At 37.6% G+C, this 23,522-nt stretch overlaps 2 protein-coding genes across 5 annotated transcripts; one reads left to right on the top strand and one right to left on the bottom strand.

Moving 5' to 3' along the window:
- Positions 1–333: 333 nt before the first annotated feature.
- Positions 334–11,508, top strand: polg (polymerase (DNA directed), gamma). Of its 2 annotated transcripts, XM_058767384.1 has the most exons (23): positions 335–506; positions 925–1,537; positions 1,623–1,818; positions 2,679–2,846; positions 2,939–3,085; positions 3,444–3,523; positions 3,611–3,793; positions 3,972–4,120; positions 5,015–5,138; positions 5,230–5,454; positions 5,539–5,656; positions 5,759–5,833; positions 6,236–6,352; positions 6,433–6,593; positions 6,671–6,724; positions 6,812–6,929; positions 7,997–8,132; positions 8,325–8,571; positions 9,022–9,144; positions 9,233–9,410; positions 9,589–9,797; positions 9,878–10,038; positions 11,301–11,508. In XM_058767384.1, the coding sequence occupies exons 2-23, from the start codon at positions 972–974 to the stop codon at positions 11,366–11,368; spliced, it is 3,603 nt and encodes a 1,200-aa protein (XP_058623367.1). In that variant the 5' UTR covers positions 335–506; positions 925–971; the 3' UTR covers positions 11,369–11,508. The 2 variants fall into 2 exon arrangements, with proteins under 2 accessions (XP_058623368.1, XP_058623367.1); XM_058767385.1 differs by lacking the exons at positions 9,878–10,038; positions 11,301–11,508 and having other exon boundaries at positions 334–506; positions 9,577–9,731.
- fanci (FA complementation group I) lies at positions 11,117–22,571 on the bottom strand. Of its 3 annotated transcripts, XM_058767383.1 has the most exons (38): positions 22,414–22,571; positions 21,722–21,837; positions 21,511–21,583; positions 21,254–21,384; positions 20,898–21,051; positions 20,617–20,674; positions 20,474–20,515; positions 20,279–20,402; positions 20,102–20,187; positions 19,877–20,009; positions 19,722–19,802; positions 19,394–19,530; positions 19,134–19,314; positions 18,935–19,022; positions 18,701–18,831; positions 18,545–18,615; positions 18,339–18,453; positions 18,123–18,245; positions 17,956–18,024; positions 17,768–17,869; positions 17,497–17,685; positions 16,795–16,916; positions 16,539–16,700; positions 15,442–15,621; positions 15,189–15,355; positions 15,030–15,109; positions 14,837–14,953; positions 14,702–14,753; positions 14,363–14,490; positions 13,824–13,889; positions 13,645–13,741; positions 13,286–13,470; positions 13,069–13,125; positions 12,307–12,366; positions 12,134–12,211; positions 11,892–11,987; positions 11,675–11,788; positions 11,117–11,596 (listed from the first exon to the last, which is right to left on the bottom strand). In XM_058767383.1, the coding sequence occupies exons 2-38, from the start codon at positions 21,821–21,823 to the stop codon at positions 11,534–11,536; spliced, it is 4,014 nt and encodes a 1,337-aa protein (XP_058623366.1). In that variant the 5' UTR covers positions 21,824–21,837; positions 22,414–22,571; the 3' UTR covers positions 11,117–11,533. The 3 variants fall into 3 exon arrangements, with proteins under 3 accessions (XP_058623366.1, XP_058623363.1, XP_058623364.1); XM_058767380.1 differs by having other exon boundaries at positions 11,117–11,788; XM_058767381.1 differs by having other exon boundaries at positions 11,117–11,788; positions 15,030–15,100.
- Positions 22,572–23,522: the final 951 nt, after the last annotated feature.

Below are 23,522 nucleotides of genomic sequence, written 5' to 3'. Positions count from 1 at the left end.
ATGGAAATAAATGAAAATCATCTGACGACAACAAAGCGAAATTGTAATTCATACACTGACTCGCTATTGGTGTCTCATGAATATTAAATAAGTAATGCTGACGTTGCACCACTCACGTTAGCTACTTAATATTCAGCTAAGCTAGATCTGAACATAGCGAGGATGAGCGGAGGTAGTTCTATTACTTTATTTGAACTATTTATCAAATAATTTAAATTCAGTAACTATATAAAATTATTTATGTGCAAAATATTCTACGCCATTGATGAAAATGTCACATAGACGGCGTTATCACGCGGTACCAAAACACTGGGTGTCGCTGTGAGGCAAGCTGCGCTTCATAAAAACAGGATTTCTTCGGATTGAGCTGAAGTATGCATGTGTCCGAATGTGTCTGTTTTTGGGCTGTATTTAGGAATAAAATGTTGCCTGTAATATAGCGAAATTGATTTGCAAGTGCATGGACAGCAAGGCAGCATCATATTAATACAGCGGTGGTTAATCAGGTATTTTTCATTATTTTTGTCAGTTCATAATACAGTGTGACAGATATGAGCTGATGAATTCTCAGACTAAATAATATAAGAAATATGTATGTCTTTACTAAATAAAATCGAACTTCTCATTGTAGCCCTAACTATGTAGCCTACTTTTATTTTTAGCTCTGGAAACACATATATGAAACATTCTATTTTATATGGAAAATATTTTATTTAATAATGTTAAAATGTCAAAATATTATAGTATAAATATTTAAATTACATTTAAATACAACAATAATAATAATAATAAAAAAAAACACAATGCTTTGAAAGGTGATTGAGAATTGCAAGAATAACATTTTGAAGGAAGTACATTGGCAGTCTTCTTGACATGGTCTTTGAGATGCATCTCTAACTTTTATATTTATTTTTCATTTACCAGGTCTTCTTCTAAGTATGTGACTATGTTTCATCCAAGGCTCTAATACAATGCTTCGTCTGATAGCATGTCACCGGTGGCAGACCTTCATACGAGCTGGAGTTTGGGTAAGATGGTGCTCCACCTCTGTGAAACCCAAATCCCAGCAGGGCTCAGATCAGACCCGCCTGAACCCCCTCAACATCCAGATGCTCTCCAGGAACCTGCAGGAGCAGATATTTCGGGGTCAGACGCAGGAGTACACAGACGAGGATGTTGAACGCAGTATAAGACACTTGGAGCAGCATAAACTCTGGGGGAAAGAAACAGTCCTGTTACCTGACGTAGAACTCAAGTTACCTCAAATATACGGCAATGACATAGACGAACACTTCCGTTTACTTGCCCAAAAGCAGAGCCTTCCTTACCTAGATGCGGCCAGTCAGCTTCAGAGAGCGAGACTTCCCAGGATGCCCAAGGAATGGATTTGGGAAGTGGGCTGGACTCGGTATGGGCCGGATGGAGAGCACCAAAGTGTGAATTTCCCAGATGAGAAAGCTATCGTGTTTGATGTGGAAGTCTGCATGGAGGAAGGACACTGTCCTACGTTGGCCGTGGCGGTTTCCCCAAGTGCCTGGTGAGGTTTACTGTTCGTATCAGGTATATGTTCGCCGGGGATTTTACCAGTGATTCTAGACAAACTTTTTTATTTGGTGTTGCAGGTACTCATGGTGCAGTAAGAGGCTCATAGAGGACAGATACACCTGGTCTAGTGATCTGACGCTGTCCGATCTCATCCCTCTGGAGACCCCAGCAAACTCCACCCAACCGCGGGGCGGTGTATGGCAGGAGAGGCTTGTGATTGGACACAACGTGAGCTTTGATCGGGCGCACATTAAAGAACAGTACTTATTGAAGGTGAGATTCATTTTTCAAATATTTCTTTTCTTGCTTTTTGTTGATTCTGAGGGTGTAACAATATTAAAATTCTGTATTATTTTTATATAAAAGCAATTTTTGGCGTCAGAACATTATATTTTACAGCAGGCTTTCCCAAACTGGGGTTTACGAAGGAAATGCAAGGGGTTCATGAGTTGAAAAGCTAATAATTAATTTAATCAAATGAATATTTTTAAAATAAAAACTATCAAAATAAAACACTTGAATATTTTATTTGGTTACCTGCATGTTATATGACTGTTAACCAGCATCAGAAAACTGTAAACATGCCAATGGGTTATTAAATTATTGAAATATTGCCTTAATATCTCAAACTATATAATAATAGTTTGGGAAACCCTGCAGTGTTATTAACGTAAACTTAAAAATATTGTCTCGACAAGTGACTAAATTAAAAACTATTAAAGTCATTTTTGTGTTAATTAAAATAAAGCTGAAATAAAATGAAACATTGGAAGAAAATCTTAAATTAGAAATGTTGTCTTGAAAATTAAAACTAATGATAGAAGCATATAACAAAACTAAAAATTCAACTAAAATATAATCAAAACTGAAAATATAAAAAAATAAGCGCTAATTTAAAATAGTAATAATTAATAATATTAAATAAATAAAGGGATTTCCAAAAGATTACTTTTAATAGTGTTATTAAAATATTAGTGTGTTTTAAAGATTAATTTTAAGTGAACATGCCCAAATAAATATCCAGTATTAACTGATAATAAACAATTACAATTAAATAGAAATCTCTAATATTGGTCAAAAAACTATATGATACCCTATATATCATGCATGTGCTTTTGGGTTGGTCTGTGCAGGGCTCCAAAATGCGTTTTCTGGACACAATGAGTCTCCACATGGCAATCTCCGGTCTGACGGGATTCCAGCGCTCGCTCTGGATGGCTAGCAAGTTCGGCAAGAGAAAAGGGCTACAGGAAGTGAAGGAGCACATGAAGCGCCTCGGCCGAAAATCTGAGGGCCCGATGGTTCATACAAATCTTGCAACTTTTGTCAGCTCAGCCTTAATAGGTCACAATACGACCAATCGATAACAAATTGTATGTATTTTCTCATGCAGATTGGCTCATGGGAATGGGTCGATATTAGCAGCATTAATAACCTTGCTGATGTTCATGCTCTCTACGTGGGAGGAGAACCGTTGAAGAAAGAAGCTCGGGATCTGTTCGTGAAGGGCAGCATGGCAGACATTAGGACAAATTTTCAAGTAAACACGTAAAAGAAACAGTTCACGCATTTTCCTGAAAATGTACTCACCCTCAGGCCATCCAAGATGTAGATGAGTTTGTTTTTTTCATCTGAACAGATTTGGAGAAATGTAGCATTGCATTATTTCACAAGATGTTAATTGATGAACTAGAGTGGTGTGGATTATTGTGATGTTTTTATCAGCTGTTTAGCCTCTCATTCTGACGGCACCCATTCACTGCATTGGTGAGCAAATGATGTAATGCTAAATTTCTCAGAATGTGTTCTGACGTAATACCTTTTCCTAAATGAACGCAAGTACAAATGAAGGAAATGTGTTTTAGTGTGTTCTGAAGTTATTTTGTTTTCTCTGATAGGAGCTGATGCAGTATTGTGCTTTTGATGTTTTGGCCACACATGAGGTCTTCATTCAACAGTTGCCTCTTTTTATGGAGCGGTATGTCACTTAATTTACATAAACCCACCACCAGCTCTACATTATGGCATATTATTGTTAAGTGACCAGTCGTCTGCATTTTTCTAGTTGTCCTCACCCAGTGACACTTGCAGGGATGCTAGAAATGGGCGTATGCTACCTTCCTGTCAATCAGAACTGGAAGCGGTACTTGGAAGATGCCCAGACCACTTATGAAGAGCTGCAGAGAGAGATGAAGAAATCGTTGATGATTCTGGCTGACGATGCCTGCCAGTTATTGGGGGATGAGCGGTATGCACTAGCTTGTTTCTTTCATAATAACCAAATGGAGTCTCTGAAGGAAATGTATCTTCTTTTAAGGAACATAGTTACTTTTTTATTGGCCTGGTGTAAAATAGGTTCTGCTTACAGTTTTAGTGCTTAGCAGCAATTCAGTATTTTGTTATTATTGGTATGGTTTGCTGTGCAGGTACAAAGATGATCCCTGGCTGTGGGACTTGGATTGGGACGTTCAAGACTTCAAGCAAAAGAAAATACCTGTAAGCAAGAAGAAAGCCAAACAAGAGGCTGAGACAATAGTAGCAGCTAACGAAAATGTACCCGAAGACTGGAATGAGGGTAGGTGTTTTTCTTTTTTTATTCAGTAGGGTGGTTCATTTTTCTTGTTTGAAACCGTTCAGACAGTTAACATTCCTTAAGTACACTACTGTTTGAATTTTTAAAATATTTTCTAAAAAAGTCTTACCAAGACTGCATTTATTTGATCAAAAATAGAGGAAAACAGTAATATTATTACAGTTTAAAATAAGTTCCTATTCTAATATAATTCAAAATGTAAGTTATTCCTGTGATGGCAAAGCTGAATTATCAGCAGGCATTACTCTAGTCTTTAGTGTCACATGATCCTTCAGAAATCATTCTAATATATTGATTTGGTGCTCAAGAAACATTATTATCTTCTTATTATTATAAGAATCATTGCAGTTAATAGTGTTCACCGTCTGTTTGATTATGTGTAATTTGCAATTAACTGCATGATTTTTACTATACATTTCTGCCATAGTCACCACTAATAACCTACTCCTAAATATAATGTACCGTAGAAAATCGTGAAAAGCGCTATACAAATCAACTTGAAATTATCAATATTGAAAATTGTTCATTTACAATAACGTATATGATTATTAGTGTTGATGATAAAATTGAATCAATTTTATAAAATATATTTTAATATTTAATATAAATAAATATATTTTATCAAATTTTTATAACTTTGTCTTTACTGTGAACTGTATTGAAGATGAATAATAAAAAAAAAAAATGTAATCTTCAGGATTCCTAAAGGTTTTTGAAAACCAGGAAATATCTGGTAATTTTAAAAATAAATACTGTAATAAAATATATTTTTTTATAGTCTTTAATATTATTAAAATATTATGTAAAATATTTAAAGAAAATGACACTCTCTTTTAGTTATTTTAAAAGATAATAACATTATTAAAACTGTTTCAGACCCAGGTCCTCCTTCAGAAGAAGAGCAAACTGATCTGCACCCCAGCAGTGAGCTTTTACAGAGACTAAAAGAGACAGTCAGCTACCTGCCAAAAAGGAGACAGCACTTACCGGCCCACCCGAGGTAAGTGCCGCCCCCTGTTATCCCATTTGAATAAAACAGCACAGGGTTCCACATTGCATGTGTGCACATTTTGTACGTTGTTTATGCTCAGCTGGTATCGTAAGCTGTGTGTGAAGATGTCTGAGGCCGAGGACTGGTCTCCTGGAGCCAGTCTCATAAGTCTGCAGATGAGGGTCACACCCAAGCTGATGGGCCTTACATGGGATGGCTTTCCCCTGCACTACACTGACCAGCACGGCTGGGGTTACCTGGTACCAGGCCGCAGAGATAACCTGGACGCCTCAGAGGACAGTGAAGGACCTGTATGTCCATACAGGTAAAATGAAGCAAAGATAATACTGTGTTCTTTAGGAAAAAATCCAGTGGCTTGACAGCATCTTTCCTAAAACTTGGCTTCCAGGGCAATTGAGAGCATCTATAAGGAGTATTGTGAGCGCAAGGGAAAGGAACAGCCCCAGTATCTGGACAGCCCACCTTCTGATGACTTCATGTTGACGGACAGTGCCGTGTGGCAGACGGTTAGAGATTTACATGTTACTAAGTAGGGTTTTTATGGCTGGTATTTTCCTTCAAAGTGGTCATTTTCATCCACGTCTGCATGTTTTTGTGCATGTGTGTAGGTTGAAGAAGTGAGTCGACTGGAAGTGTTTGATGATGAAGCGCTGAGTACAGAAGGCTCATCCAAGAGGATCAAGGTTAGGTTGTGATAATAAAAAGAAAACTTTTTAATGTTTATATATTTAAATACATAAATACATATATATATATATATATATATATATATATATATATTTTTTTTACCGTTGTTTGTTTATTTATTATAAAAATATTATTGAATGTTATATATTTAAATACAAGTAATATTATGTGCTATATTAAAATCACAGTTACATTGTGTAAAAAGTATTGTTATTAAATGTATATATTAAATAGTAGGAAATTGAATAATTTAAATTTTTTAAAAATAGAAATATAATTAGTAATTAAAATTTGTAAATAAAATTGATTACTTAAAATCTTATTTAAAAAATTTCATGTTATTATCTAATGCTTTGCAAACACATTTTTTAGTAATAATAGCTATATTTACTCATTAGAAAAAACAAAATTCATTTGTCAAAAATGGAAACGGCGAGTGTCCCTATCACAATGGAAATGGACCATACAATGATGTCAACATCCCTGGATGCTGGTTCTTCAAACTGCCTCATAAGGTATGAGATTTTTGTCCTCATTGTACAATGCATTCATTCAAGTTATTGTCATATATGACTCCAATAGTTTCATATCACAGGACGGAAATGAGAACAATGTGGGTAGCCCGTTCTCTAAAGATTTCCTGTCTAAAATGGAGGACGGTACGCTTCAGGCAGGACGAGGAGGCACCAACGCCACACGAGCGCTAGAGATCAACAAGATGATGTCATTCTGGAGAAATGCTCATAAACGCATCAGGTTCGAGAGTCTGTTTTAAATATGCTAGTCTTTTGAATGTGTAGATGGTGCTTACAGCTGATATTTGATCTTTGCAGCTCCCAAAAGGTGGTCTGGCTCCGTAAGGCAGAACTGCCGCGCACTGTCAGACGGTTTGTTAATGGCGTCCTCTATTGTGTCTTTTTCTTTTGAGTGAAAACATCAGAAATCGTCTGACCTTCTCTTTGCTCCTTCATCAGCCATGATGACTTTGATGAGGAAGGACAATATGGTGCCATTTTACCACAGGTCGTCACAGCTGGAACCGTCACTCGCAGAGCTGTAGAACCCACGTGGCTGACTGCAAGTAATGCTCGGGTACGACAGCTACAGACTGCAGTGCCCTCCATAAAACACTGTGAATGGCAGTTCATGATTAATGGAGTTAATTAATTATTGCCATTAAGTAATCATATATGTGTGTGTGTATAAATCTAGTATATTTTATTGTATACTATTTAATATATAATTTTTTATATAGTTGTATAGTAGTTATAGTTTATCATTATTACTGATTTAGCTCTATATCATTCATACCTATGGAAGCACAAATCCGCCACATAAGAATAAAATGTTCTGATTTGGTAAATCATCTAGAAATTATGAGGTACTATGTTATAATTATGAGACAAAATATCAAAATTATGACTTAAGTTGAAATTGTGACAGTTGAGTTGGTTTTTTTTGTCATAAGCCATATGACTAGACTTTATCTTATAATTTCAACTTTTTTCATAATTATGATGTAGTATCTTAATGTCTGCTTTTTGTCAAAATTATCACATAGTATTCCAATTTCTGCTTTGTGTCATATTTGTGATGTAGTATCTCATCATTTCTAATTTGTCATAACTTTTTGTCAGTTATGAAGTAGCATCTCATAATTTCTACTTTTTTGTCATGATTATGACAGTATCTCATAATTTCTACTTTTTTATGCCATTAATTATGTCAAAATTTCAACATTTATCATAATTAACCCTATGCAAAGACCTGCCCCCCTTAGTTACTGTCGCCATGCGACAAGCCATACTGCTCCCACTCCACACATCATGTTCTCACACAGTGAAAAATATATCTTGGAGCAAAGAGGACGCTGTTGTAACAGATCGCTGTATCGCCTCAGTTCAAGCGGCACGTGAACCAATCATCTCATCCGCTTTACCTAGTTATAGCACAAAATAAACATGAATGAACAACAGAAGGTATCTAATGACGTCAATACACGCCATTTTTCAAGTTCACGTCCACCAACGTTAATCTACTCTCCTGTATGATTTGTTTGTAGATTCAGCGTAATGATCGGTCAGATTGTCTGCCAGTCAAACTCCCTGCGAAGGGTTAATTATAACTTTTTCATGTTAAAAATTAATGTGTGTTTGCAGAAAGATCGTGTAGGCAGTGAGCTGAAGGCCATGGTGCAGGTGCCTCCTGGGTATCACCTGGTGGGAGCAGATGTGGACTCTCAAGAGCTGTGGATCGCTGCCATACTGGGCGAAGCACAGTTTGCAGGAATTCATGGTATTCTAGATGCACTTTCCGAGCCATTAGATTCCAAGATGCAAATTCCTAAAAGAAAATTGACTTGCATTTTACATTTAGTCATTTAGCAGACACTTTTATCCAAAGCGACTTACAAATGAGGACGCCAAATCATGTTTCTTATGAGGAACAAACTACACCCTTTGGTCATTCTTAATTTCTGATTTCCAGGATGCACAGCGTTTGGATGGATGACGCTCCAGGGAAAGAAAAGTCAGAGCACGGATCTGCACAGCCGTACTGCAGATGCTGTGGGCATTAGCCGTGAACATGCCAAGGTCTTCAACTATGGCCGGATTTATGGGGCCGGCCAGCCATTTGCTGAGCGACTGCTAATGCAGTTCAATCACAGACTAAGCCAACAGCAAGCAGCTAGTAAAGCTCGCCAGATGTACGCTCTTACAAAAGGACTGCGTAGGTAGGCAAAAAAAAAACCTGACTTGGTTATTTAACACATTAATTTTTAAAATGGATATATAATATTATGAGATATTAAATTGTATTAATTATAATTAAATGATTGTATAAAAATATTAAGTGTAATAAGTTATTACATTAAATTATTATTACAAATATTCAATTATAAAAAAGTATTGCAAATTTAAATAACACTACATAATGCTGTTGTAATAAATTATTCAAAATATAAAAAGTTATTAAAAAGTTGCATGAAATTGATCGCATTTAAAAAGTGAATAAGATATATTAAATATTTAAATTGATAAAATTCTTAAAATAAAAGTTATTCAAACATTCATATTAAATGAAATATTAATAGATTAAATTACGATTTAATTTTTTAAATATTATTTTAAAATATATTAAAAAAAAAGTTATTGTTTTGCTTTCAATAATTGATTATGTGCAGATATCAGCTGTCTGAGGAAGGGGAATGGTTGGTAAAGATGTTGAATGTGGAGGTGAAAAGAGCTGAGGATGGCAGCATCTCACTCCAGGATTTGCGTAAAATCTCCAAGCTGGCAGCTCAAAGGTCTGCTGACTACTGTGTAACACAAGCTGTTTTATGCTAGTCTGTACCGGACAAATCTGCAGGTCAAACTTGTGTTTAATCCTTGAAGTACCACCAGAGGGAGCAAGAGGAAGTGGAATCTCACAGGGCAGCGTGTGTGGGCAGGCGGTACAGAATCAGAGATGTTCAATAAGCTGGAAAGTATCGCCCACTCTGAGGAACCAGCCACTCCAGTGCTTGGCTGCAGGATTTCCAGAGCTCTGGAACCTTCTGTTGTTCAGGATGAGGTGAGACAACAATTGGGCAAACACTATAATATGAAATAACTTGTATTGCAATTCATTATTTCAGCAATCTTCTTGTAGCATTTATACCTCTGCAACTGATGTTTGTAACTGCATGAAATGACTGGCTGTACTGTTTGAGCTACAGAAGGCTAATTTAGCTAAACAGACCATGCTTTAGTTCATTACCAGCAGAGTAAACTGGGTGGTTCAGAGTTCAGCAGTGGACTATCTCCATCTAATGCTGGTGGCCATGCGGTGGCTGTTTGAGGAACACAACATTGACGGGCGCTTCTGCATCAGTATTCACGATGAGGTGCGTTATCTGGTGACGAGTGAAGATTGTTACAGAGCTACACTGGCCCTGCAGATCACCAACCTGCTCACCAGGTGAAGGCCTAACTTTGATTCCTGTTATTTTTGGCATTACCCTGTGAAGTCCATACTTGAAAATTTTTGTCTGTTCTCAGGTGCATGTTTGCCTATAAACTGGGAATGATGGACTTGCCGCAGTCAGTGGCTTTCTTCAGTGCGGTGGACATCGATAAGTGCTTACGGAAGGAGGTGACTATGGACTGCGTGACTCCATCCAACCCCACAGGAGTGGAGCGGAGATACGGGTTAAGACAAGGTCAGACTAAGCCTTAATTGTCACATTAAAGGAATAGTTTACCTAAAAATACAAATTTGCTGAAAAATGCCCCTAATTGTTTCTTAATCAGATTTGGAGAAATTTAGCAGTACATCACTTGCTCACCAATGGATCCTCTACAGTGAATGGGTGCCGTCAGAATGAGAGTCCGTGATAAAACATCACAGTAATCAACACGACTCCAGTCCATCAATTAATGTCTTGTGAAGTAGAAAGCTGCATGTATTTAAGAAATACGAGTCTCTTTCCACACTTTGCTTTCTCAAGTGAAAACATCAGGAGAGAAATTTGCACTGTTTACATGTGAAAATAGTCCAAAACAGTTCTAAACAAATACACTGGTGGATTTTGATGTGAGGGGACAACACAGGATAGACTTTTTCACTGGAGGAAGTGTTATCATGGATTATGGACTCCTATTTTGGCCAGAAGTGACAGTTTAAAGTTAAAACGCTTTCATGGATTTGTTTCTTACAAACATGCAGCTTTTTCGCTTCACAAGCATGGATTACTTGTGGATGTTTTTATCAGCTGTTTGGACTCTCATTCTGACGGCACCCATTCACTGTAGAGGATCCATTGGCGAGCAAGTGATGTAATACTACATTTCTCCAAATCTGAAAGAAATTTACCTACATGCTCTTAGATGGCCTGAGAGTAAATGTTAAGATAATTTTCATACTTGGTTGAATTATTCCTTTAAGGTTGGAATACACTGTGTCACTTTAGCCCAGATTTACAGTTAGGAGAAACAGTAATTGCTTAAAGTCAGAGCCAATCTGTAGATTTTGGGTAGGCAGGCATATTCAGTCTGTTCAGATTTTTAAAAAGTCAAGTAGACTATTCCAGCTTTTACTCACTTTACTATCCTGTTTTAAACCCCTTTTCTGTAATACAAAAAGGGAGGAATTTATTTTATTTATTTATTTTTTTACATTGTATGAAATCCTTTTAATTCCACTGAAGTTTTATACAAGTTTGGAATGATGAGAGAGTGAGCAAATAATGACAATTTATTTTTGGGTAAACTGTGTCTTTAAAAAAATTCACCAGATCATATGTGGACATTTGTTTATTAAGATTATAGCAGCATTTTGTGAACATGAACTTGTTAACACTATAAATTCAAATAAAATGAAATACTACAATGTATTAATTAAACCAGAGTTAGAAATGGATTCTTTATATATTGTTGATGTGCCACTGGGAACCAACTTGATCCTGTTTTTACATATCAACAGGTGAGGCGTTGGACATTTATCAGATTATAGAGATCACCAAAGGGTCGTTGGCCAAAGGAAAACAATAAGCTACAAGGATATAATAATATTTGTGGCACGAAAAGAATAAACGCAGGTGATTCAGTCTCTCTCTCAACACATAAATGGCCACCCCTAGTGCGAACTCAGTGTTGAAATGAGAGAAATGAATGAACAGGGTGGTTAAAAAGTGCAAAGGACTAGAAGCTCTTTTTTCACTGCTTCCTCCTCTTTTTCTTTGGTGCTTGATTTTCCTCTGAAACCTGAGAAACTTCAGTCTAAAGAAAGAAATAAAGAAGATGAAGAGACCAAACCCACAGCACTGTCTGTGTATGAACATTTAAACAAAGACACACCTGTTGGCTTTCATCCTGCTGCTGTTCCTGTTCCTGCAGTGCAGCTTCCAATGTGGCAGCATTGATTCTGAAGTCTCTGGAAGTGCTCAGTTTCATGTACTGCATCAGATTGACCTGTTTGAAAACATTCAGAGATGTGCCTTCATTTTTCAAAGGTTTTGGTAACACTTGTTGTTGTATATGCTGTGCATATAGGCAAAAACCTTGGAGACTTTACCTTGGATTTCTTGGAAAGAAGAATGAGAAACTTCTCATACTGTTCAATGTTGAAAATGAGATTCGGGATGGCTTTAGTTTCACGAAGGACTTTAGCCTAGAAAAGAAATCACATCAGATGCACAAAACTTTTTCAAGACTTTGCACTCCAAAGCCTAAATTATTACCAAAATATTTTCATTAAAAAAATTAAAAAATAAAACATTTATTCAAAATGCATTTTTAGTCTCAGGTAAGTCATACTGAAGCAGCTGCTACCGCCTCATCTTCTTTTTTCTTCTTCTTCAACTTTTCCGGGCCTCCTGCCATCAGCTCTCCACTCTGTACAAATGAACATGATTTGATAATGTGTCAAAGACACGGTGAAGGTTGAAAAACATCAAAAAGAAAAAAAAGGATCATTTTCAGGAACACACCTGTACATACGTGATGAAACAGTAACACTGAGGAGTGAGATGAGACCCTGACAGCTTCACCTGGACACAAGATAAGCTGTTTTAGTGGCATTTTGGTTAAATGTGGATCTAAAGAAACATGCCTTAAATATTTTTTTAGCTTGGTTTTTACTGTTTTAAGTTAAATATAACCCTATTTGGTAATAATGGCTGTTTGGACAAAACAGTGGTTCTTTGGTAGGAAAAAGATAAAAGTTTTGTGTTTATGACAAATAAAAAGGCATTAATGTTGAGTTGTATATCAAATTTTACATCCTTGCAACCATTTTTTGAGATAAATGTTGCAACTACACTACCTTTTAAAAGTTTGGAGTCAGTGATGTTTTTGAAAAAAAAAAAACGTCTTGCGTTCGCCATTTATTTTATACATTTATTTGATCACAAATACAGTAAAAATTGTACTATTGTGAAATAATTACAATTTAAAAGAGCTGTTTTCTATTTGAATATATTTTATAATGTAATTTAATCATGTGATGACAAAACTGAATTGTCACCATCATTACTCCCATTTTTATTGTCACACGATCCTTCAGAAATCTTGCTGATTTGATGCTGAAAAAAACATTTTTAGTCTCAGTAGAAATTAGTTTCAGTAGTCTAATCCACTGGAAATCAGACACACATCATTATCATACATGTTTAACATTTATATTTTACATTTAAACAATTCATTTCTTTTCTTGCACCTCTCTGCTCTGTAAATATTTAGAAAAATCTCACCAATTTCTCCAAACGTGCAGGTAGCTGGCCAGGTTGGGTCGCACACAGCTGAATATACTGCAAAATAAAATAAGAAGTGTTTTTAACGACTTTAATTTTATGTGCAGCACTGTTTTTGTGTGAAGCTGTGAGCTGTAAAGATTCCCAAACCATAACAGAGCAAACTGAAATGACGATTATAAATCACATTACTGTCATAAATCAAAAGGAGACTCACATATTTGGTAAGTGTAGTCAGGATGCTGTAGGTTCGACTGAGCTCTCTCATTAGTGTGTCGGTGCAGGGTCCCGGGGGCAGGGCGGTCTGAACCAGCTCGTGCAGAGCTGTTAGCAGCGTGCCTAACTGAATCATGACAGCCTTCTCAATCGGGTCCTGCTGGCCTAGTGGCTGCTGGGTGTTTCCTAATGCGTACACACACACAGGAAAATGCTCTTTATCCTAGATCTGGGATGTTTGATCCTGGACCTGGAAGGCCACAGTCTTAATTAAAAACACCTGACCCAGCTAATCAGAAACTTCCAGGCAAATGTGTTGGAGGTCTTTCAGGAGAAAAGATTGGAGGTTTTTGGTGTTACCTGAAATTGTTCTGTCGGAGCTAATCTGGCCCTTCTTCTTGGCGATCAACCAGTCGACTTCATCCAACACCTTTCCAACTTGAGACAAGACTAGAAGCTGGAAAGAAAGAGAGGCAGATGTGCTGTTATAACAGGTATGAAAATTTAAAGACTTGTTTCTGAAGACAGTCCATTCTTACTGTGGTGGATGCAGCAGTTTTCATGCTGATGATGGAAAAATGAGACTGTTTCTCCACCTCTACGTCCTGCTCAGAAACAGATTATTCTAGTGACATTAGATCAGATGTAACCCTGAAGCACAAAACCAGTCATAAGTAGCACGGGTATATTTGTAGCAATAGCCAAAAATACATTGTATGGGTCAAAATTACAGATTATTTTTAAATTTTATGCCAAAAATCATTAGGTTAAGTAAATATCATGCTCCTTGAAGATATTTTGTAAATTTCCTACCATAAATATATCTCAACTTAATTTTTGTTAAGTAATATGCATGGCTAATGACTTCATTTCATTTGGACAACTTAAATATTGTCCTATCCTAACAAACCATACATCAATGGAACGCTTTCAGATGGTGTATAAATCTCAATTTAGAAAAATTGACCCTTATGACTGGTTTTGTGGTCCATGGTCACAAATGTAAAGTCCTCCAGTACTTTCAATTTTCGAAAACAGGCTCATTTTGCTGCTTTGAGAAGACCTGAGGTCACAGCACCTGATCAATGTCTCCCAGCTGGCTGTGTATGTCCTGGCACATCTCCCAGAGCAGAGACACTGGGCTTTTATACAGGACGTGCAGGTTGAACAGCAGTGACAGCAAGCCCTTAGTGAGTGAGATGTCCTCTGAAAGAGAGAATATCTTCATAAGAAACCAGTGAAAATAGGGTTGAGATAAAAAACATTATGCAGCATTGTGAATATTGTGATGATTTTTTAATATGATCATCACATTTCCTGAAGAGATTTCCTGCATCGCTGCATTTCAATGGTTTGGAAGCATCTCAGCAGCCCCTAATAAATGTTTCATCTTTGTATCTGGACATGAATCACTTACCGAAGTTGGTTTCCTTACAAATTTTCACAGTCCAGGTGATCATTTGCACAAACTGCACAAAAAAACAACAACAAAAGCCACATTGAGATTCCTGACAGCTAAAACAGAAAAAGCATGCGTGTTTTGAAGAACTACCTGCTGAGAGGAAGGATTGAGATGCCGTGAGAGTACACTGAGGATGCTGACCAATAACTGAGCTTCTTTACTGTTGAACTCCTCCTCTCCCCCGCTGAGCTGGTTCATCAGCGCTCGCTGTACAGAAAAGAAAATTCACAATATATGCCAGTGTGTTTTGGACAGATGGACTGACTGAAAATGAAGCTGGTACCTGAAACTGGCGGATGTAGAAAGCTGTTTGCTCTGTCAGATCAGACCCTTCACCCTCTGCCTCTCCTTCCCCTGAAACATCTTTAGATTATTAAAAATTAAAACACCATAAACATACACAAGTATTATGTAGGAGTGACAGGAGTATTAAGAGGCCCACCGAGAGATGACAGGAAGTTGCTCATGCGTGTCGGGTATCGCTGTAGCACGGTGGTGAAGACTCGCAGTAGACCCTCCAGACATAGTAAAGACACACTCTGGCCTTTCTCCTTCTTCCCAGCATCCTCCACAGTCGACGGCACGTTGGTGTAGCGCCACATTAGCACACTGCATGCAGGGAAAGGCATGCATGAGGTTAATAATTGCAGCTTCGTTCAGGCACTGAACCACCTTTCAGTAACATAAGCCTAGACCTGGTGATGTCACAGAGGTGGCGGAAGGTTTTATCAGGGCTCTGTCCCTCCGGCCCGTCTGTGTGTCCCGTCTCCTCCAGCTGCTGGATCTTCTGCAGAGCCACACTCACAGAGTAGCGCAGGAAGTCTCCGCTGGAACGCAACACAGACAGGCTCTCCTCGCGGCTCTGAGTGCTGTCTCTAAAAAATAAAATACAGAATTTTTCATAATGACAATAATACAATTTGGATTGATAATTTATTGAACGTTTTATTTAAATTTTTAATTCACAATTTTAAAAATTATTTAACATCACTGGTCAAAAGTTTGGAATAATTACACTTTTATTGTTTTTTGAATCTTACACTCACAAAGGCTGCATTTATTTAATCAAAATTACAATATAAAAGTGATATTGTGAGGTATTACAATTTCAAATAACTTTTTCTATTTTAATATATTTTAAAATGTAATTTATTCACGTGACGGCAAAACAACATTTTCAGCAGCCATTACTCCAGTCTTAACGTGCTGATTTGTCACACGAATGGCGTTGTTATTAATAATGATATTTGTGGAAACCCTGACACATTTCTCAGGATTCTTTGATAAATAGAAAGTTCAATGAACAGCATTTATTTGAAGCAAAGATTTTTTTGTAACCTTATAAATCTCTTTACTATCACCTTTGACTAATTTAATGATTTCTTACAGAATAAAAGTATTAAATTATTTTTTTCCCCTAGACATTTTCAAATATTTCAAATATATTTCACAATTACAGTTTTGACTGTATTATTTTATCAAATAAATTCATAGCATAAGCATAAGACTGTTTTCAAAAACATTTAAAAAAATCAACAACCCCAGACTTTTAAACGGTAGTGTATATGAAGAGTTCATTTGTTAAAAACAGATAACTCCATTTTTAACAGTTCTCAGAAATCATGTTTTTTCATTGTGCATTCCAATTAATCTCAATCAAACTGCAGTTGGGTTATTTTGACTAGGTTAAAAAATAACTAAAAAAACATTTTTAAAAATTTTTAAGAACGGAGTTAGCTTTTTTGCAAATACACTCTTCATATGTTCATGTATATATACACTCAAACTGTACCTGAACAGGGCAGTGAGCAGTGTGGAGATGAAGCCTAGAGACAGCAGGCTGCGAGAGGTTTTGCTGGACGTGGGGCGGCTTTTCCCTGCCCGTTCCTTTAGGATATCAGACACCTTATGATAGCGCTTGAACAGCTCCAGAACGTCCTCAAAATGGTTCTTACTGCTCAGCATGTGCAACACAGAATATGTTAAACACATCTAGCACATCATTTAAGATGTAAAAGTAATCAGAAACAACACTTTCACAAACACACTTGTAATTGGCAGTGATGAAGTTGTACTCCATGAGAACCTCATTCAGTCCCATCACCAGCACAGCATAGATACTGTTCTTCACTCCAACACTGGAACTTGTTGAAAATTCGGCACACTTATCCTAAGACACATTAAACAAGACATTTGTTAGTCACTTTATCCCCACTTTGACCAAATGTCCAATACTGTTCCAAGGGCCAGATTTACTAAATGGCAAATTAGTGTTAGAGCGCAATTCCATAAAAGTGCCAATGGGAAGGGAAAATTCTGCACGTGATTTACTGACAATACGCACATTAAAGAACACAGACTCAGCCAGCGCAATCTACCAAGAGCATCGCAAATTACCGCCTGCTTGAAGACATGCTTTTTCTGGGTGCAAATACCAGTAATTTGACAAGCGCAAACGTTAGTAAATCGTGTTGCGTGATTTATTTTAATACTCTCCTCCTATAAATTTTGCGTCTGAAAGGGAAACTCCTGCAAATGAATCTTCAATAAGGTCAGGCACAAAAATAACTGTGTCCACGCCTTTTCGGGGCCAATTCTTCACTGCGCGTCTTTAGTAAATCCTGACAGTACTTTTTTAACGCCAAAAGACGGTTTGCGCTGGCGCAAGCTGTTAGTAAATCTGGCCCCAAGAATTTTTAACAGGTTTTCTGATATTTTTATTCCAAGCAAAGGTGGGAATTACAACGTACCAACTCAAAATCCTCCAGTTCGCTTTTAATCATGCGCTTCGTTATGCTTTCCAATATAGCGTGCAGTTCACTTTGGACTCCACCCTCCTCATCTTCATCATCATCATCATCATCATCGCTCACATTGCCACCTGACCGTATGTTCTGGTTCCACAGCAGGCAGTGAACCGTGCAGCACAGCAAGTGAGCCTGGAGAAACATACATTAGCTGAAAATTTGTATGTGATCAAGTGCATCATATATCAATGTGATTGAGGCATCGCATCAGTACCAGAGGCTCCTGGATGAAGACCTGATCTCCATGTGCGCTGATGCACGACTCCAGCTTTAGAGGCGGAAGCAGATCTTGCTCTGGTTCGAAGTATCGCTTTAACTGGTAAACAAATAATGAATGGCTCAGTACCATCAGTTAGTCAGAGCAGGAAGGCATAAGAGCTCGATTTAGGATGATATACGCACTTGTGACAGGAGGGTCTGCATGATGGAACTCGTCAGCTGAGAGTTACGACGAAGGACATCGTGGAAACCCTTTAAAATCAAATGCATTACATTCTCAGTACAGCGCAGATGGATCACTGAAACAGCTGTATTGTTTCACTCCTGTTGGGGAAGTGAGAGGGTCAGACCTCATAAAGCATGAGCCGGACGTCAGCTTGCTGGTTGAGGCAGCGGCGTAGACTGCTCAGGATCTCCAGACAGAAGGCTTCATTAGCGGCAGTGTTATAGCGCGAGTGGACGTCCACCTGGACCTGGAGGAGTCAGAATCAGTCATAATCACAATAACACAAGAGTATGTAATGAAAACTGCATTGCACATATGTCTGCGAATGTTTATTGTTTACCTGGCTGGATGTAATGGCCTGACTGGCCTGGCTGGGAGCTAAGCTCCCCAGAATTCGAAAGTTCTTCAGTAGCAACAGGAAGCCTGCCACTGCTGACTTCCTGCCATCTAAATTACTTCAGAGAAAGGATAAGATTTATTGGGACTTAGTCATGACTTGACACAGAGGAAAATACATTCGGATGCGTGGACCGTTTCTTGCTATACCTGGAGAACATGGCTTTTCGGAGGACCAGGATGAGGGCATCCTTCATAGACATGCTCACTTTGAGCAGAGGCTGAGCAGAGGAAATGTTAAACATATCACACACTTGATCATGTGACAGCAGCTCATACTTAATATCATGTGGGTTGAGATGTTACCTGCACAGCTTTGAGGAGACCCTGAACTGTGCTGAGGGGCAAGTAGGAGAGCTGATCAAATGTTTCTGTGACCTTAGAGGAAGATTCCAAGAGGATCATGGGAGCAGACATCACAATGCTGGAAAGAAGGTCTGTGGAAGTGATGTAGTTTAGAAGACAGATCAAAATACAGAAATGAATGAAACTTCTATGAATAAGCTTGAATGAATATCAGCGAAAAAGACGACTTCTAACCAATGAAATGGGTGACAGGTGAGGCCGTTTTAGTCACCAGTCGGTTCAAGACTTGTTCTAGAATCTCCCCTCTGATTGGTTCATGCATCTGTACAAAAGGAAAACACAAAGAGTTGGCTTCTTGTCACATATTTGAAATATTTGAAGCATGCTTTAAGTAATACACCTGGAAGAACATCGGTTGACCACTATACCATACCTTGAAGCTCTCAAGAAGAACTTGTCCACCAAGTCGGCACGCTAGCTGGTTTGGCGTTTTAGCTGTGCTTGACGTTCCTTCTGTGACCTTCCCAAATGCTCCGGCTTTAGGCCCAAAAGAATCCATAAGTATAAACCCCAGTTGCACCAGACCTTGAGTGACATGATCCCAGCCAAACACACTGCAAATAAACATTGAACAAATTGAACAAATCTACACAATAAATAAAGGAACTCAAAATTACTGCAATTTAACCAGACCTGTTTTTGATGGTGTCTAAAATCATGTTTGAGATGCTGTTACACTGAGGCAGCAGTTCCTGCAGAAACTTAGAGCTGTGCTGAATCTGATCATCCTTGAAGTTCTTAGTGATGGCGCCCTTCAGGAACTCAAATACCTGAACATTATGGGTAATTTTAAGAGTGGCACAAAGGTCTGAGACAGTAAAACCACTGCTTTTAGGCCATCACGGGCACATTTTAAAGAATTTGAGACACTCGATGTTTAAATGCACACGTGATACATAAAAATGCTGTCCTGATAGACATTTTACTAGGTTTTAAGAGGAATAATGAAACGGAGACGTACCTGCTCTTCGTACCGTTGTATGCGAGCCACAGAAAGCAGCAGAGCAATACTGAAGGGACACAACGGATCACTGTGGGCCATCTACAAAAGAAGACAAACAGCTAGCACACACAGATACTCAAAGAAAAAGTTATGTGAAACAGACAAACATTCACCTTAAGGTTTTTAAAAAATTCCCTGCCGAGCTCATGGTCAAGACGAATGGCAAAGACAATGTGGAGGATGACTGTTCCTTCTACGTGACGCAGCTGATCTTGTGGTATGCTCTGCACCTCCACATCTTCACTCCTAATACAGATACATATACAAAAATCATCCAGGTCTCTTTATTTTACATACCAAGTCAAATGAAAAACGAATCGAGCAAGTGTCCTACTCACTCTCCATTTCTCTGCTCCTCTTTCTGAAGTTGGTCTTGCTTCTTGAAGTAACTGATGATTCCCTCTAGAACCAACTTCTTACAGCCCTGTTGATTTAAAAAAAAAAAAAGAATCTGACCATATAAACACACTGTGCACTTTTAAAGTACTTTTAAAACATACGAGCTATAAACTGACTTTGGCAGACAGCAGCAGCAGCTGATAGACCAGAGGTGGAATCTCCTGTAGATCCAATTTGAGGAACATCCGCAGAATCTTCTCAATCAAAAACTGAAGCTCCTCAGCAGATAACGGAACGTCCCTAACACAAAATATGCAGTTTTCTTCATATTCAAGACAAAAGTAGATAACTAGCCAGTAAATATGTCATACCTGAACATGGTCGTAAGGTGTATTACACACTGTGGATCCCATCTGCATGAATTGGAACAGCAATGTAACATTTCTTTATTTTTATGTCTTTATGGATTACTAATTGAAAACCAATATTAAAGCACTTCAAATTGAGATTTTACCTGCTAGAGCAAAGACTGTTGATCAGCTGTTTCTTGTATTCATCTCCACTTAGCTCACCTGAAGTAAAAAAGTAAACTTGTATGTATGCTACAATATAATAAAATTAAATAAAAATCAATAACAAACCAAGCAAACAAACAACTCTTCAATGGCACATGAAATCAGAAATCATTCAAATATATTGTTTTGGAAAATTAAAGTCAAAAAGGATTTTTAAAAAAAGTTAGTCCAAAAGTCTTTAACCCAGATTTACTCATACATATAACAAATAGCAACTTACCTTTCCCATAAGCCAATGCTTCTGTAGCGGCAAGAGCTGTTAGAATTGTAGGGAAAAGTTCCAGTGATCTCCCACTATTCATCTCACCTACTTTGATGGCATCCACATATAGAGACGCTAACGTGGCTAATGCGTGACCAGGCAGACTGTGCGTCTATGGCACAGAAGAAAACCATATTACAAATGTACAGTATTAATACCAAGTTCAACCCCTCCAAATCAGGTTCATTATCTACAAATAATAACAGTAATAATTTAGAAAACACTTTGGGATTTAAACCTTCAACCTACTGGTTAAGAGCCAAGATAACCAGTGCATTGCTATTAATTTGAGTACGGTATGGTAAGTAACTCACCTCTAACATCAGAAGCCCAATGATATCTGATGCCACTTCCGTCTGCAGGTCTCCAGATTCACACAGTGGAATACAGTGCTTGTACACAAGCAGTCTGCGGTTAGCACCATGCGAAACACTTACCGGTGAACCTAACATCACAAACACAAAAACACAGATTGATATTCAGCTCTACTTGATGAAGCAGCGCAGAGTTATTAAAATCTTTTTGTTATAAATGTAATAGAACAAATTAAACAGAATTAACACAGTGTTACCTTTAAATATAGCTTTGATCAGGATGCCAGTGTCCTTCCCTTTCAGAGCACTATTAGTAAGCATGGTTGTGAGCTTTAGAAGGACACAAAAAGCAGATTTGAAAGTGATCTGCATATAATTTAAAGATGCTGCCTTGTACATGATATGATTTGAAACCGTTCACATCAATTGCAGCCTCATTACATATCAGTACACACATTAAACACAAACCTGATCATCAGACAGCAAAGTGAGATGCTTTTGTAGCTCATCTACACCATCACTCTCTGATAATGATAGGATTTTATCCACCGTAACCTTCATATTAGACATCTATGTACACTGACCTGTGAATATACATCATTATTAGCAAGACATAATTTCAAAGGAACTCGCAACGTCCTAAAATGAGAATCTGTCATTTCTGAGCTTGACAGTAATGGTCACTATATTTATTTGTTACTGTATTTCTGCAAACATTATTCAGAAATTTCTATTTTTGTGTTCCACTACAAAATAATAGCATATAGGTACAGAACAACATGAGGGTGATTAAGTTGGGGGTGACAGAAATTTCATTCATTATTATTTTCTGCTTACTATAGCTATTTGACAGCTCAGAGATGTTATAACCAATATACAAATATTATTAAATAACCATTTATACTGTGAAAACAGACTCAAAGAATAGAGTCACTTATGAAGCAACACATGCACTTATTACATATGCATACATTTTCACTATTAACGTAACAACTAAATGTGAAATATTAAAATACGTAACAGACTAATTTGTTAAAATATTAAGATCTATTGATATTCTATTCATACTGAAACAAACAAATCAGAACAACTGTCAGATTCGCATAAGACATGACAAAGCGTTAAATGTGTAGTCTGCCTTTACAATACCAAACACTTGCCTGTTTAGTGAATTTTATGTAGGGTTTGTTTATAAATGTTCCTTTTCAGAAGCACCGTTGCTTGAAATCTCTAGCCTTTTGCAGTCGGTAAGCCGTTAGCTTGTTTAATAACAACCGAAACTCCCGCCAGTGTGTCTATGAAACGCTTCCTATCACGTCTTGTCGCGTCTGTGCATTTGATTGGCCAGCGTGGGCGGGGTTAGCGGTCCAGTCTCTTTTTTCTTTGCTTATTTTTTTTAGTATTCACTGTTTGTTTATTACTAATATTATTCTATTATTTAAATGTTAACGTTAATCATTAGTTTGAAATTCCTAGCCATGCCTGTTCCTAGGTTACATTCATATGTGGTACCTGTAACTTTTCTCAGCGCTTGCGAAGAAGCACCAATCACAATCGTTTGTGATTACAGTATCGATTTTTGTAAAATCATGTAATCCTGCGGCGTATTAGTGTAAAGGGAGTTTTTGAAATAAAATAAAAAAAACAGAAGAAATAGAAGCAGGCAGAACTACCCTTTTAGCAGTCCAATAAGACCGCTGCAATATATATATATATATATATATATATATATATATATATATATATATATATTTATTTATTTTTATTTTTTTGCAGTTCTGCATCATGCCGCTAGAGGAAACCTTTTAGATGTCCTTGGTGGCAACAGGGGCCTGTACCATGAAGCCGGTTTAGCTGTCTAGCCAGGTAAGTTTCAGTTTAGTTTGCGCCTACTCTGGGTTTTAGGTACCATGAAAGTGCTTTGGCTTTTAGCAGTGTTCATCGCCATAGTAACTTAGCTCCACAGCTAACCTGCTCCGGGGCAGGTTATGTTCTGGGGCCGGTTGCATAAACTGTTTAGACTAGTCTTAAAAAGTTAGTCCTCTAATTTGTTTTCTTCAAGACTGGTCACAACTTTTTAAATTCAGTTATGAAAAGGTAGATTGGTCTTATTTGTATAAGAAAAGTATGACTGACTACCCCTTGGCAACTGCTAGTTGGTCAAACTAGTTCTTAAGACACAGTCTTAACATGGTGGTTATGTTTATGCAACTGGCCACAGGTTTAGAGAGAGCAAACCGAAATTTGACCAATCAGCTTCAAGCAAAGT

The sequence above is a fragment of the Onychostoma macrolepis genome, chromosome 25, assembly GCF_012432095.1.
Source record: "Onychostoma macrolepis isolate SWU-2019 chromosome 25, ASM1243209v1, whole genome shotgun sequence".
NCBI lineage: Eukaryota > Metazoa > Chordata > Actinopteri > Cypriniformes > Cyprinidae > Onychostoma > Onychostoma macrolepis.
This window is presented reverse-complemented; position numbering and strand designations above follow the sequence as displayed.

Excerpts from the sequence above, each read along its gene's own strand:
- polg (XM_058767384.1), top strand. The coding sequence starts at position 972 with ATGCTTCGTCTGATAGCATGTCACCGGTGGCAGACCTTCATACGAGCT. Across the intron at positions 3,086-3,443 it reads ACATTAGGACAAATTTTCAA|GAGCTGATGCAGTATTGTGC; the intron begins GTAAACACGTAA and ends TTTCTCTGATAG. Across the intron at positions 5,455-5,538 it reads GGACCTGTATGTCCATACAG|GGCAATTGAGAGCATCTATA; the intron begins GTAAAATGAAGC and ends CTTGGCTTCCAG.
- fanci (XM_058767380.1), bottom strand. The coding sequence starts at position 21,823 with ATGTCTAATATGAAGGTTACGGTGGATAAAATCCTATCATTATCAGAG. Across the intron at positions 18,246-18,338 it reads AGGCCATTACATCCAGCCAG|GTCCAGGTGGACGTCCACTC; the intron begins GTAAACAATAAA and ends TGACTCCTCCAG. Across the intron at positions 11,789-11,891 it reads TTCTTTCCAAGAAATCCAAG|GTCAATCTGATGCAGTACAT; the intron begins GTAAAGTCTCCA and ends GTTTTCAAACAG.